The 12,867-nt window shown below is 39.3% G+C and overlaps 1 protein-coding gene across 12 annotated transcripts in view; it reads left to right on the top strand.

Moving 5' to 3' along the window:
* Positions 1-12,867, top strand: part of MAP3K13 (mitogen-activated protein kinase kinase kinase 13) — a 46,452-nt gene that overhangs the window by 17,972 nt on the left and 15,613 nt on the right. For 11 of the 12 annotated variants that reach the window (XM_060274609.1, XM_035132504.2, XM_060274611.1 and 8 more), the window contains 8 exons: positions 5,238-5,812; positions 7,220-7,403; positions 9,049-9,240; positions 9,350-9,508; positions 9,683-9,841; positions 10,599-10,707; positions 11,600-11,709; positions 12,521-12,637. In XM_060274609.1, coding sequence (XP_060130592.1) covers positions 5,311-5,812; positions 7,220-7,403; positions 9,049-9,240; positions 9,350-9,508; positions 9,683-9,841; positions 10,599-10,707; positions 11,600-11,709; positions 12,521-12,637 — 1,532 coding nt within the window. In that variant the 5' untranslated portion in view covers positions 5,238-5,310. Of the gene's footprint in view, positions 1-4; positions 5,132-5,237; positions 5,813-7,219; positions 7,404-9,048; positions 9,241-9,349; positions 9,509-9,682; positions 9,842-10,598; positions 10,708-11,599; positions 11,710-12,520; positions 12,638-12,867 lie in introns of those variants that run through there. The other variant, XM_035132506.2, reaches the window with a different exon arrangement.

Raw genomic sequence — 12,867 nt, 5'->3', positions numbered from 1 at the left:
GAGAGTAACAAAGCTAAAAAACAAAAACAAAAAACCACCCCACAACCCTGGTTTCCATGTTGGGGGAAAAGTGCATCTTACCCTTTCTCTCCACTGGGGCACCCACCCCCTTGATACCTGGTTGTCTTTGTTACTTACTTCTTTGTTCCATACTTTGTTACTTACTCTCTGGGTTCACATGCCTCTGTGTTTCAAAGTAGTGGAAACTGAATGACAAATTTCCATTCTTATACAATATTAACTTAGATCCATTCTTAATTGATTGGGGGGAATCTTTATGCTTGTTTATAGGCATTTAATATTACAACAACTGCTTAATAGTAGGTTTTTTTAAAATCTGTGGCTAGCTTTTCAGATTGTAAGAAGGCTAGTGCAGCTTTGATTTGTGGTTTGTATGTTAATTAATTCCAAAAAGTGAAGCTTGGCATCTTGTTAATCTCTTCAAATGGATTATTGACAAAGAGCATTGCATCTCTTCTGTCTCTTGTGGTCAGCAGAGGTCAGGATTTTCTCTAATATTTGCTACAGGAAGGGTCAGTTTCCTCCTGTGCGCAGAGTTAAATAGAATTCCTTAAGTATTAAAGTTCATTTTAATAATTATCAACTACTCCAGAGAAAGTAGCTTCAGAGTGTTTACTCTTTTTGTGATATTTTTCTGATAAATTTCATGTTTATCATCAGAACTGGAAAAAGCATTTAAAATTCTGAGATGTCAGAATATTTCTTTTAGCCACCATCACATTATGGCATACAGAAATTGCCAAGTTCCAGAACTAGTTGTTCAAATTACAGTTGACCAAGTGACTAGGATTTTTTCAGCTCTTCTTCCATTGTTTTGCAGGTATGCTTTCAGTGAGTTGGTATTAATGAAATATTTGACCATGCTTATAAACTTGTAAGATGTCAGGCTTATTTCATCAATTAAAATTAATTTTGTTGTTCAGCTTGTGGTCCCGGTCAAAATACAAAAATTCTGTTGCATCTTTGGAACTCTTAAGGACCAAAGAAACAGTATTTGTCTTAAGCAGGCATCCCCAAACTTCGGCCCTCCAGATGTTTTGGACTACAATTCCCATCTTTCCCCAACCACTGGTTCTGTTAGCTAGGGACCATGGGAATGTTCTGCCTTCAACAACTCCAGCAACTGCACATATGGAAATAGGGTACTATTCTATAATTTATATTAATAGCAATTTTGGGGAGTATGGGGGCCAAGTGCCCATCAGTTTGGAATCAAAATGGGCCCACTCCAAAAGTAGGGTTGTTGTAGTTCATACTTGGGAGAGTTGCTCCCTATAAGTATATAAGTATGTAAATTAAAAGGCAAAACAAAAGAAAACAAAAACAACAGCCTGATAAGGACCTGCGAACTTCCAGAATGTTGAAGTTTCATGTAGGTGAGGGGACTGATAGGAGGGAGGGAAGATAAGGAAATTAGACAGCTCATGCCTTTATCAGATTCCACTAACTTTCCCTGGAGGTGGGGTTGGCGGGAAATACACATTATGAGGTTAAATTCCCCTTTCCTACTCCACAGACTGTCTCTTATTACCCATTCCACCTAAGTATAGACGTGTCCAAACCTGAGCCCTCTCACATGATAGGAATATAGGAAGCTGCCTTATACCAAGCCCATCTAGCCAAGATTTCAGGGAGAGGCCTTTCACACCACCTGCTACTTGATCATTTTGGCACTACAGGGGTAGGCATCAGGGTTGGGATAGAAAAAAGTATCCTTTTTAAAGGCAATGAGAATGGATGACTTCAGGAGAATGACTTCAGACAATATTTTCCTATGGCAGGCATCTATTTTCCATACCGTTGTGTGGATTGTTATTTGATGGTGGTATGTGTGGTAGTGAGGAGAAGATGATTGCTTGATGGTTCTGCCTTGGCATCAAATAATAGGGGTGTGTGTGTGTGTATACAGTCATACCTCAACATCCGAACGCTTCGACTTCTGAAGGTTTCAACTTCCGAAGTTGACATCCCCGGAAGTCTTTTTGCCGCGTGCGCCCTGCGCAAAGCAGCGCTAGCGCAGAAGTGCAAAATCACGCTTCGTGCATGCGTACAAGCGGCGCTTCGGCATCCGAAAACCTTGGCTTACGAAGACGGCCGCGGAACGGACCGTCTTCGTAAGTCGAGATACCACTGTATCTTCCATGTCTAGGAATTCCCACCTGGGGTAGGTAGGGTAGACTACAGTACCATATCCTCCAACATTTCTCCAATTAAAATAGGGACAGCTTAAGGAAAAGTGGGACATTCTGGGATCAAATCAGAAACCAGGACGGCTTCTCTAAATCGGGGATGTCCCTGGAAAATAGGGACACTTTGAGGGTCTGCAGTACATATGTATCTCCATATTAGGGCTGGGTGATATATGATTTTCAACATTGTGATATATTATTGACAGTAAACCACATTAAACCACAGTTCTGCATTTTGGAAATATTCAGGAACTGGGTTTAACCAGGCCTGTCACACTTTCAGAAAGGAAAATCCCAAAATACCCTATTTGTTATATTCTGAAAGAGTTCTGTTTAGGAGGTAGCTTGTGGTGAATAGGTTTTGATGGGTGACTTTCACATGCATTTTTGTCAAAAAACTAAAGCCAATGGCATGCTAAAAAATTACTTGACTCTCTTTCCCCCACTTACTTACAACTCCACTATGAAATTAAAAAGAAATAAGTTTTTTGTCATACACTGTATGACAAAAATGCTATCCCACTTAGGCTACTACAATAAAATGTACTGTATAGTGTATATAAATGGAAGGCATGTAAAAAGAGGTATTCTGAGTAGCTTCTGCCAGGAACTTTTATTGGTTTCATATCTTAATGTGACAGCACTAGGAGCTGAAAAGAGCTCTTTCTGCCTGTATAATGGTTATACAGAGAAAGCAGAGTGGATCCCTTCAGTGAAAAATAGATTAATGAAATGTGTGATATTGGAGTCTCATTTTTATACTATACCTTGTAGCATAAATATCAGTTCAGTGATACTTCTATAATAATATAATAATTAATGTGCATTTCCATTTCTAACTTAACTTTAAAGAATACTGTGTTTGATATTACCAGAAGTCATTATGCAACCTTATTTATTTCGTATGACACTAGATTATGCAATCTAGAGCCATTGGACTGTGAACATGAAAATGCTCTGAATGGAAACAATGCTAAAAATATCTTTTATATCACATGGGAAGAACATACATATAAAATGTATTGTTTGCAGAATAAAGGCAACATTTTCTTGGGCAATTGAAACTGAACTTTTATTTATGTGAAGAACAGCTTATCTGAAACATCTTTTTTCAAACTGGGGAAGCAGAATCCAGCCCTTCTGTCAATTCATGTACAGATACGTAATTAACTTTGGTTTCTCCAATGCCAGAACAAAGATGTAAACATTTTTTTCTTCTTGCTTGACAGAATTACAAAATAAAAGTTGTATCTGCAAAATGGGGGCTCCCAGAAGCATAATAGTGCAACATAACATGACAAATTAGAGCAGGAAAGGCACATATAGATGTGCTCTCAGTGGTGGTTCACCTCAAGGTTGTGAACCTCTTCTGTCTTTCAAAGTTTGCATAGTCCAGACATGCTTTAAGACCTTTTTCCAGGGATGTTAAGTTGATTTCAGCAGTTGTATCTTAAGACTGTTTTAAAATGTATATTTTTAACATGTCTTAACTTTTTTTTTAAAAAAAATGTTACTCACCTCCAGGTTTATAGAGATAGGTGCATAAGGCAAAAAAGATTTCTATCCCTTGTTTTGAATATAAATCACAAGCAGCTGCTATAGATGCAACCACTTTGTAAGGGTGTTACATAATATGGAAAGACAGCTACAGTATAACAATACCTGTATAGCAGGGGTCAGCAAACTTTTTCAGCAGGGGGCCTGTCCACTGTCTCTCAGACCTTGTGGGGGACCAGACTATATTTTTTTTGGGGGGGGATGAATGAATTCCTATGCCCCACAAATAACCCAGAGACGCATTTTAAATAAAACGACACATTCTACTCATGTAAAAACACCCTGATTCCTGGACCGTCCACGGGCCAGATTTAGAAGTTAATTGGACCGGATCCGGCCCCTGGACCTTAGTTTGCTTATCCACGCTGTATAGTAAAACATAATTGGAGGAACTGGATTGTTCATATTCTAGTACAGTAAATGCAAGTCTCCTGTAAGATCAGTTTACTCAAGTCCAGCTTTTTCTCCACTGTTAATTTCAGCCTGCTTATATATAGCTGTCGGTTCTCCTTCAGTTCAGCCTGCCTTGTCTTAAGGAACGACTGTGTTCTATGTTAGACTATTCTAAGCTGGGACTAACAACCCTGTAATAGTAAAACAGATGAACAGAAGATCATTCCTATGTACCTCAGTAATATTTACCTTTAAATGGGTGAAGTTCACACTTGTCCTTACAATAATGCCTGAGTAAGACCAAACTCATAGTATCAAACAGTAGCCCAATAGAAATTACCTATTTATACAACAGGTGTGGGGAACCTTTGTCCCTCCAGATATTGCTGAACTATAACTCCCACTACCCCTGCCTATTGTCTGTGCTTGCTGGTGGGAGTTGTATCTCAGCAACATCTGGGGTGAGTGGGTGTCCAAGGCTCCCCACACCTTATATATAGAGATATAACACAACATACCATAGTTTTCTCCTAAATGCACACTTGTTAAAAAATTGCATTACAGTTGGGCACAATTGTTTTGAATGGTTATTATGATAACAAATCCATTTGCAAAGTATATCAGCCTTGTTTAACTTTAACTTTAAATACCTAATTCTATATTAATAAAATTGTTGTTTTATGACGCATGGAATGACCCTATTGCAGCTTGGATTTTTCGTAGCAAGCTGTGTAAATACTTCAATAGTTTTGTCACATGAGCCAGTTTGGTTTCGATGTCAGGTGACTTAATGTGACAGATGGGCAAAGTCCAGCATGCAATATATTGCTGAGAGATACCACAACTATGGGAGGAGAACAGTTGTAACTTCAAGCAATTGCTACTTCTGTTGTTGTATGAAAAGTTCTCTGGGACAGGATAGCCTTTTTGTTAGGAAATGAATCCTTAGGCTTAAACTGAAGAACAAATAGGTAGTTTGGATTAATCGTCTTGAAGTTTATTGTTCATTTAAAATATTTGTCTCCAAATGTAATCATGTATATGATTCTCATAACCTTTCTGCGGTTCCGTTTTCAGGTGTTGTTGCCACTTTCTACACTGGGAGTGAGCACTGGTGTTTGTTAGAGCAATATCTTTGACTTTCAACTCCATGCACACCCACAGTACAATGACCAGTTCTCAGGAGCCCCTGAGCTGGTCCTCCTCTACGACTGTGATCGCCAACACCCTCAATGAAGATAAAGATTTCGCTAGGATGCATGGAGAACATATACCCAGTGGTCTCCATCCTTCATCTGAGATCATAGAAGATGTACGAGACAAGGGCTTACTTCACAGTAATGCATCAGAGAACATGACCAGTCCAGTTGCCACAACAGTACTGACCAGTGTAAGTGAGGATTCCAGGGACCAATTTGAAAACAGTGTGCTTCAGTTAACGGAACAGGATGAATCGGAAACTACTGTTCATCGGGGCACCAATGATAATATACCTGGAGACACCCACAATGGAACAGAAGATATCAAGATCCAGTTCAACAGATCAAGTAGTGGAAATGGTGGATTTCTTGAAGGACTCTTTGGTTGTTTGAAGCCTGTATGGAATATTATAGGGAAAGCTTACTCCACTGATTACAAGCTGCAGCAACAAGGTAAACCTAAAAAGTCAAAACATGTATTTTTGTGGCTTTAAAAATGTTCCCAAATATAAAAGAGGGGAAAGTATAGCCTCCAGAGTGTCATTAAATTGAAGTAGACTCAATCTCATCTATTTGAATTTATGGATCAATGTTTCATATCCCACTCACCAGTGCCTTTTCCCCTCGAAAAATAGGTGCCATGAAGTTGTTAACACTAAGTGTTACACTTTTCAACAAAAAGAAAAGAGGTGTTGATACTGTGTACCCTTGAGTACCCCCTGAAAAAGAAGCACTGCCACTCACCTTTCATAATGTCTAAAAATAAGGCAGTCCCGAAACCAAATAGCGATTTCTGCTATTCTGTGTTGCTTCTTGTATTGGGTCATTTATTGGACATCTGGAGCAGTGGTGTAGGATTGGTTGTTGATGCCCAGGGTGTGTGTGCCGGGTAGGCACCAGCCCTTGCCACTGCCGCGACTCCACCCCCACCAGAGCAAATTGGGGCCGTGCTGAGTTGCCTGCCCATCTGTGCAGGGGGAGATTGAATGGCCAACACTGCCGTTGGTGGGCAGAGAGAAGCGCCAGGCTGGGCTGCACTGGGGTTGCTTGCATGGTTTGCGCCCCCACATAAATTGTGCGCCCAGGGCCATGGCCCCCAGCTCCACCTACACTATGTCCCTGATCTGGAGTATTATTTTTCTACCCTGGGATGGGAGGGGGGATGTGGGGATGACTGCATGCAAAATCTCTTCCTAGGTGTGGCAAGATCATATTCTTAGTTGCTTTTAATAATCTTTAAAGCAGGGATCCTCAAACCAGATCAAGAAACAAATATTCTGAGCTCCTTAAAATGTAATTAAAGCAAAACAAATGTGCATTTGTTGTGCATGGAAAAGCTGTGCTTGTGGGGATGATTTGTGGGGAAGAGCTCCATGTAGAGTGGGAATGAATACCCAGAGCTTCTTTGATTAAATGAATGGGGCCCCTCCTGTTTGTAGGGAGCTGAAGTTGATTTTCACTTGTGCTCTCAAATGTTTGGTGCCCCAAAGTTTGGTGCACCAAAGGCAATTTCAGAGTCAGATATCCCTTACTTTACTGACTTCCAGTCTGGAAGCACTTCCGGTCCAAGCACCTCTTTAAGTAGAACATTTAGGATATTTAGGTTGAAGAGATACAGTGTTTGTCTTATCTCAGTATTTTTATTATGGGAATGCTCACCTAGTTATTTCCGGGGAAACTTAACAGCTAATGAAAACACTAGCGCTTTTTTTCTTTTAAAATGAAATATTATCTAGATGTGAGATTTTGCATGTTAGCAAAGTTCAACAGGGCAGCAGACTACAAAGGCACTAACTGGTTGATTACTCTGAGGCTTGTCAAAAGGTAGCAGTCAGAATAATAATGCTTGTTTCTTATCAGATACATGGGAAGTTCCTTTTGAGGAGATTTCTGAACTTCAGTGGTTGGGCAGTGGAGCACAGGGAGCTGTTTTCTTAGGGAAGTTCAGAGCAGAGGAGGTGGCCATCAAGAAAGTGAGAGAACAGAGTGAAACGGATATCAAGCACTTGAGGAAGCTGAAGCATCCCAACATCATTGCTTTCAAGTAGGTCATACTTGGATTATCTTGACTCTAGAAGAATGTTGTTGTTTTTTACTCATACGCTGTATGTCTTCATGTCCTGCAAAATTGTCTTATGGGTGGCACTGTGGTCTAAACCACTGAGCCTCTTGGACTTGCCAATTGGAAGGTCGGTGGTTCAAATCTGCATGACTGGGTGAACTTCCATTGCTCTGCCCCAGCTTCTGCCAACCTAGCAGTTAAGCACACCAGTGCAAGTAGATAAATAGGTACCACTGTAGTGGGAAGGTAAACAGTGTTTCTGTGCACTTTGGCACTTGTTGCAGTGTCCCATTGTGCCAGAAGCAGTTTAGTCATGCTGGCCACATGACCTGGAAAGCTGTCTGTGGACAGACACTGGCTCCCTTGGCCTGAAAAACGAGATGAGTGCTGCACCCCATAGTCGTCTTTAACTTAAACGTCCAGTGGTCCTTTACCTTTTATCTTTACTTTAAATTGTGTTCAGGTTATAATGGTTTCCTTCTGTCCTCTATAAACAGTAGTTCTAGCTGGAACATCTCAACTTCAAGATTAATTTATTTATTTAGCCATACCTGCTGATAGTAAAACAGAATTCTTATATTAACTGACTATCCTCAGATGATCAGATATTGGTGAGTGAACAAGCTGGCAAGTGTCACTTAATAGTTGCTTCCTTTTGTCGTTTCCAAAGAAACCAGGATATTAAACCAGCTTTAAACTAAGGCTTCATATCCTTGCTTGTTTGGAAGCCATTAGCCATAAGTTTCCCAGTATATAAATGGAAACCGTAGCAAACTGAAACTTCCTGGCTTGTTTCCAGTTCATATGAAGGGAGGAACAAAGTTGCTGTTTATGGATGTATGAGGCTCAATCATATCTTGACTTATTGTGCTGAAATACAATCATGTGAAAGTGGCCATTTTATAAGCATGATATTGGGTGGATGGGAGAAAAGTACAGTAGGTGGTAGTAACACATACATAGTGTTTAAACTTAAACGTTTTCTGTTGCTGGTGAAATGAAGTTGGTTTTGTTTTTTTAGTGAATAGTGTTGCTGAAGTTGCTTACCCATTATATAAATTGTAGCCATCTTCTATTGGTCATGGACTCCTGGTCAATGTAGTTGGATAACATGCTTTGTATTTTGTGGAAGCCTGAGTTCTTCCCAATCCATTATGGCAGCAATTTTTAAAATTTTATTTCACACTCCTTTCTTTGTGAAAACTTTATTGTTATGTGTGGAAAGAGTTTTAATATGAGCTAATTCAGCAGCATTTCATCCTCCTTATATTGCCCTAAGACCCGGAATAATAATCAATGCTACCTCATGAAATTCAATTTTAGAACAAAATAGAATGTTTAGAATGAAATAGCTCTGGGGAGACATTTCATTATTCCACTTACTATTCTGGTACATATCTGACCAATTAATCAGTGGATAAAGTGAAAATAATGTGAATTTATTTTAAGGGTGGAATATGAATATGAATAAATTAAAGGAAAGAGTGATTTGGTCTCAAAGGTGAGAAGTACTTTTACTGTCCAAGAGAATTAGCAGTGGGCAGCACTTTTCATTTTGTTTCACGTGCATGTTCTCATTATTATAAATGTTGTTGTTGTTTTTAATCTATAGTTTTTTTTATGCTAGGGGAGTTTGTACTCAGGCACCATGCTACTGTATAATAATGGAGTACTGTGCTCATGGACAGCTGTATGAAGTGTTGCGAGCAGGTAGGAAGGTCACACCTCGCCTGCTTGTGGACTGGTCGACAGGGATTGCTGGTGGAATGAACTATTTACATCTTCATAAAATCATCCACAGAGACCTCAAGTCACCCAAGTGAGTTGTTAGCGTGTGGGGAGTGTAAGACATTAAATGAGATTTGACCTAAATTGTGGTTGTGAATTACATTCAAACTCTTTTTGTTTTTCTCTCTTTTTCTTTTCAGTGTATTAGTTACTCACAATGATACAGTAAAAATTTCAGATTTTGGTACTTCTAAAGAACTCAGCGATAAGAGTACAAAAATGTCCTTTGCAGGGACTGTAGCTTGGATGGCCCCAGAGGTGATTCGCAATGAACCTGTCTCTGAAAAGGTGGATATTTGGTGAGTTATGCATTCGTAAGTACTTGTCAGTTTCAGTGTTTCCAACAGAGCTTCTGAGACCAACTATGTTCTCATGACTTAGCATCACTAGCAGCTTTCCTTTGGAAGATCTGGGGCTTAACCTCCTTGTTATATACAGTTTTTCTGATTTTTATCTCTCTCATTTTCTATCAGGTCATTTGGAGTAGTTTTGTGGGAGCTTCTCACTGGAGAGATTCCATATAAGGATGTAGACTCCTCAGCCATCATCTGGGGGGTAGGCAGTAATAGCTTGCACCTTCCTGTGCCCTCCACTTGCCCAGATGGATTCAAGATCCTTATGAAGCAGACATGGTAAGGGTTGTTCTGTCCACACTGTGCCCAACTGGTATTGTGCACACTCACCTTCCACCCTCAGTACAAAAAGGCCACAGTAGGCCCACAAAATGAGAGTGAAGGATGAGATCTCTGTCTGCACTGACTAGTGAGATAGTGGCATTAACCCTGTGATACTACCGTATAGTCTGTTCTTTTGTAAAGCACAGTTTAGAATAATACATTGGCTTGGGGAAAAACAACTTCAAGTGTATGAACTGATATGAATGCATTATGATTGCCACAGACAGTAAGGTAATAAGTAGAAGCCATGCCTGCAAAGGAAGAATGGGGACACACCTTGAATATGCTTCTAATACTTCTTTTGTGACTATAATTCAGCACTTTTTGAATTTGGTGCCCTTTTCTTTTTCCACCATAATTGTTCCAGTAGCTGGAAAGGAAGGGATGAGAAAGGAGAATAAGTGAAGATGCTTCTGAAATGGATGCATGGAAAATAAAGTGAGAGGATATAGTGTTCATATCTAGCTAATAATCTTTCTACATTAGTGTTACATTGAGGGTTTGGTTTGCTTTGCCAAATATGGGAGGGGGAATAAGGAAACTGACATTTGTGTATTCCTGATTGCTGCCTCCTTTATTTTTCTTTAGGGGGTGGTGGTATTCTAATAGGCAGTGAAAAAGGCCTATTTCAAATGAAACCATAAAAAAAATATTCCAAATAGTTTCTTAATTATGTTTGGATGGTCTCATCTGTTTTTCTTTAATTTGTCAGGCAAAGCAAGCCCCGGAATCGGCCCTCTTTTCGACAGACGCTTATGCACCTTGACATTGCATCTGCTGATGTGTTGGGCACCCCTCAAGAGACTTATTTCAAGTCTCAGGTAAATCTTTTTCTTTTTTTTCTAGCACCAGACTCTATCGTTGGCTTGCCATGTGTTCTTTAATAAGTCTTGTATGGTAGGAATAGGAAGAGAAAAGCACAGGCATTCATTTATGAATATCTTCCCATAATGCACCTGAAAACGATTTACAATATAATAACATAATTGTAAATAAAAAACAGTATATACATAAAATTAATTCCATTCCAAGCTAGATACCAGCTGGGATGAAGATTTTAAAAGGCTTGTTGAAAGAGCAATATATTTGGCAGGCATCTAGAAGATAATATAGAAGAATCCTGTGTGATATACAGTAAGATAGAGTTCCAAATGGTAGGTGCTGTCACACAAAAGGCCTGATTTCAACATTGTGCAGAATGGACCTCCTGATAGGATGGTGTCTGCAGGGTGCAGATTTTGTTCCAGTGAAGTATTAAAGTAAAGCATTTTACTGACGTGATCAAGATGTTTATGCTGTATTTTAGTGCAAATCCATAGGAATTGTGGTGTGAAATCTAAAGCCATATAAATAGTTGTTATTATATTTTCTTGAGTATTGCATACTCTCCATGTAGTCTTGGGCCTGAAAAGCAGCTGGCTACAGATTTGAGAAGAAATTGAGCTGTTCATAGGTTTGAAATTGCAATCAGTTTTATAGGCTAGGAGAGATTTGCAATACACGTGTGTACTTAATGTTAGAATTTGAGCTAAAAAGATGAGTCCCTGGTCAAGCCTGGTGATCAGATAGCTTTGCGGCCTCCTACCACAAAAGTACTATTGGAATAAAGAAGCTTGGGTTTCTTGTTTAATATGTTAAAGTAGTGCAACTCTTTATTGTGCAGTTGTCACTGCCATGAGTTATGCTGTGTATCCATCTAAATTGCTTTGGCAGGCTGAATGGAGAGAAGAAGTGAAGAAGCACTTTGAGAAGATTAAAAGTGAAGGAACTTGCATACACCGGTTAGATGAAGAACTTATTCGCCGCAGAAGAGAAGAACTCAGGTCTGTTGACTTCCAGTGCGTGAGAAGAGCTTTGCAAATTCAGATCAATTAACTATCCTGATTCCAACAAGAGACTGCCAGATATTTCTGGGAAGAATGCAAACAGGACATTCAGACTGCCTCTGACCCTGGATGTTCTATTTAGCTATCATAGCTAATACCCTGTTTCTCATATTTTAAGACATACCCATAAAATAAGCCATAGCAGGATTTTTAAGCATTCAAGGAATATAAGCCATACCCCGAAAATAAGACATAGTGATAGGCACAGCAGCAATACCGGCCATGGCAGGAGGAGGAGGAGGAAAAATATAAGACATCCCCTGAAAATAAGCCATAGTGTGTTTTTTTTGAGGAAAAAATAAATATAAGACATGTCTTATAATATGAGAAACACGGTAGCTGTCGATAGTTTTATCTGTCAGTAATTTGTCTAATTTCTTTTTAAGGACATAAGCATCCTGTGTGGCAGGAAATTCCTTATGTTAACTATTGCACTGCATAAAGAAATAACTTTTTGTTTGTTTGTCCTGAATTTACTGCCAATCTCTTGTCCTGGGTGACCCTGAATTATGGGAGAAGGATCTTAACAGAGTTCTCTTTAGTGAGTGCTTCATTCATATCTAAACCCTGATTTTGGTTTTATAACATTCAGATACTTTCATCATTTGTTTATCTTGGAAGTGGTAGATGAGATGTTTAATTGAGAATAAGTCTGCATAAGTACATCTATTAAGCTTCCCTTTTGCCTGTACAAATTATCCCTTACAGGAAAAGCCACTCACCTGTAGCTCTCCTTTCTTTTTCATAGGCATGCCTTGGACATTCGTGAACATTATGAGAGAAAACTGGAAAGAGCCAATAATTTGTACATGGAGCTCAGTGCCATCATGTTACAGCTGGAGGTTCGAGAAAAGGAGCTCATCAAGTATGCTCATCCACATAGATGTACCTTGTAGCCATGCAGATGACATAATTAGAAGCAAGGATTCATAGGTTTTCCGATTGTTCTAGATTAAAACAACAACCCCATAATGATCTGTTTTGAGATCTGGATGACAGACAAGCGTAATTTGCTTCAATGGCAGGAAATTGTGTTCTCTTTGTGTTTCCCTTACTTAGTACTAGAGAACAATCACCATTCCTTAGTATTATTTT

The sequence above is a fragment of the Zootoca vivipara genome, chromosome 5 (genome assembly GCF_963506605.1).
Source record: "Zootoca vivipara chromosome 5, rZooViv1.1, whole genome shotgun sequence".
Lineage (NCBI taxonomy): Eukaryota > Metazoa > Chordata > Lepidosauria > Squamata > Lacertidae > Zootoca > Zootoca vivipara.
This window is presented reverse-complemented; position numbering and strand designations above follow the sequence as displayed.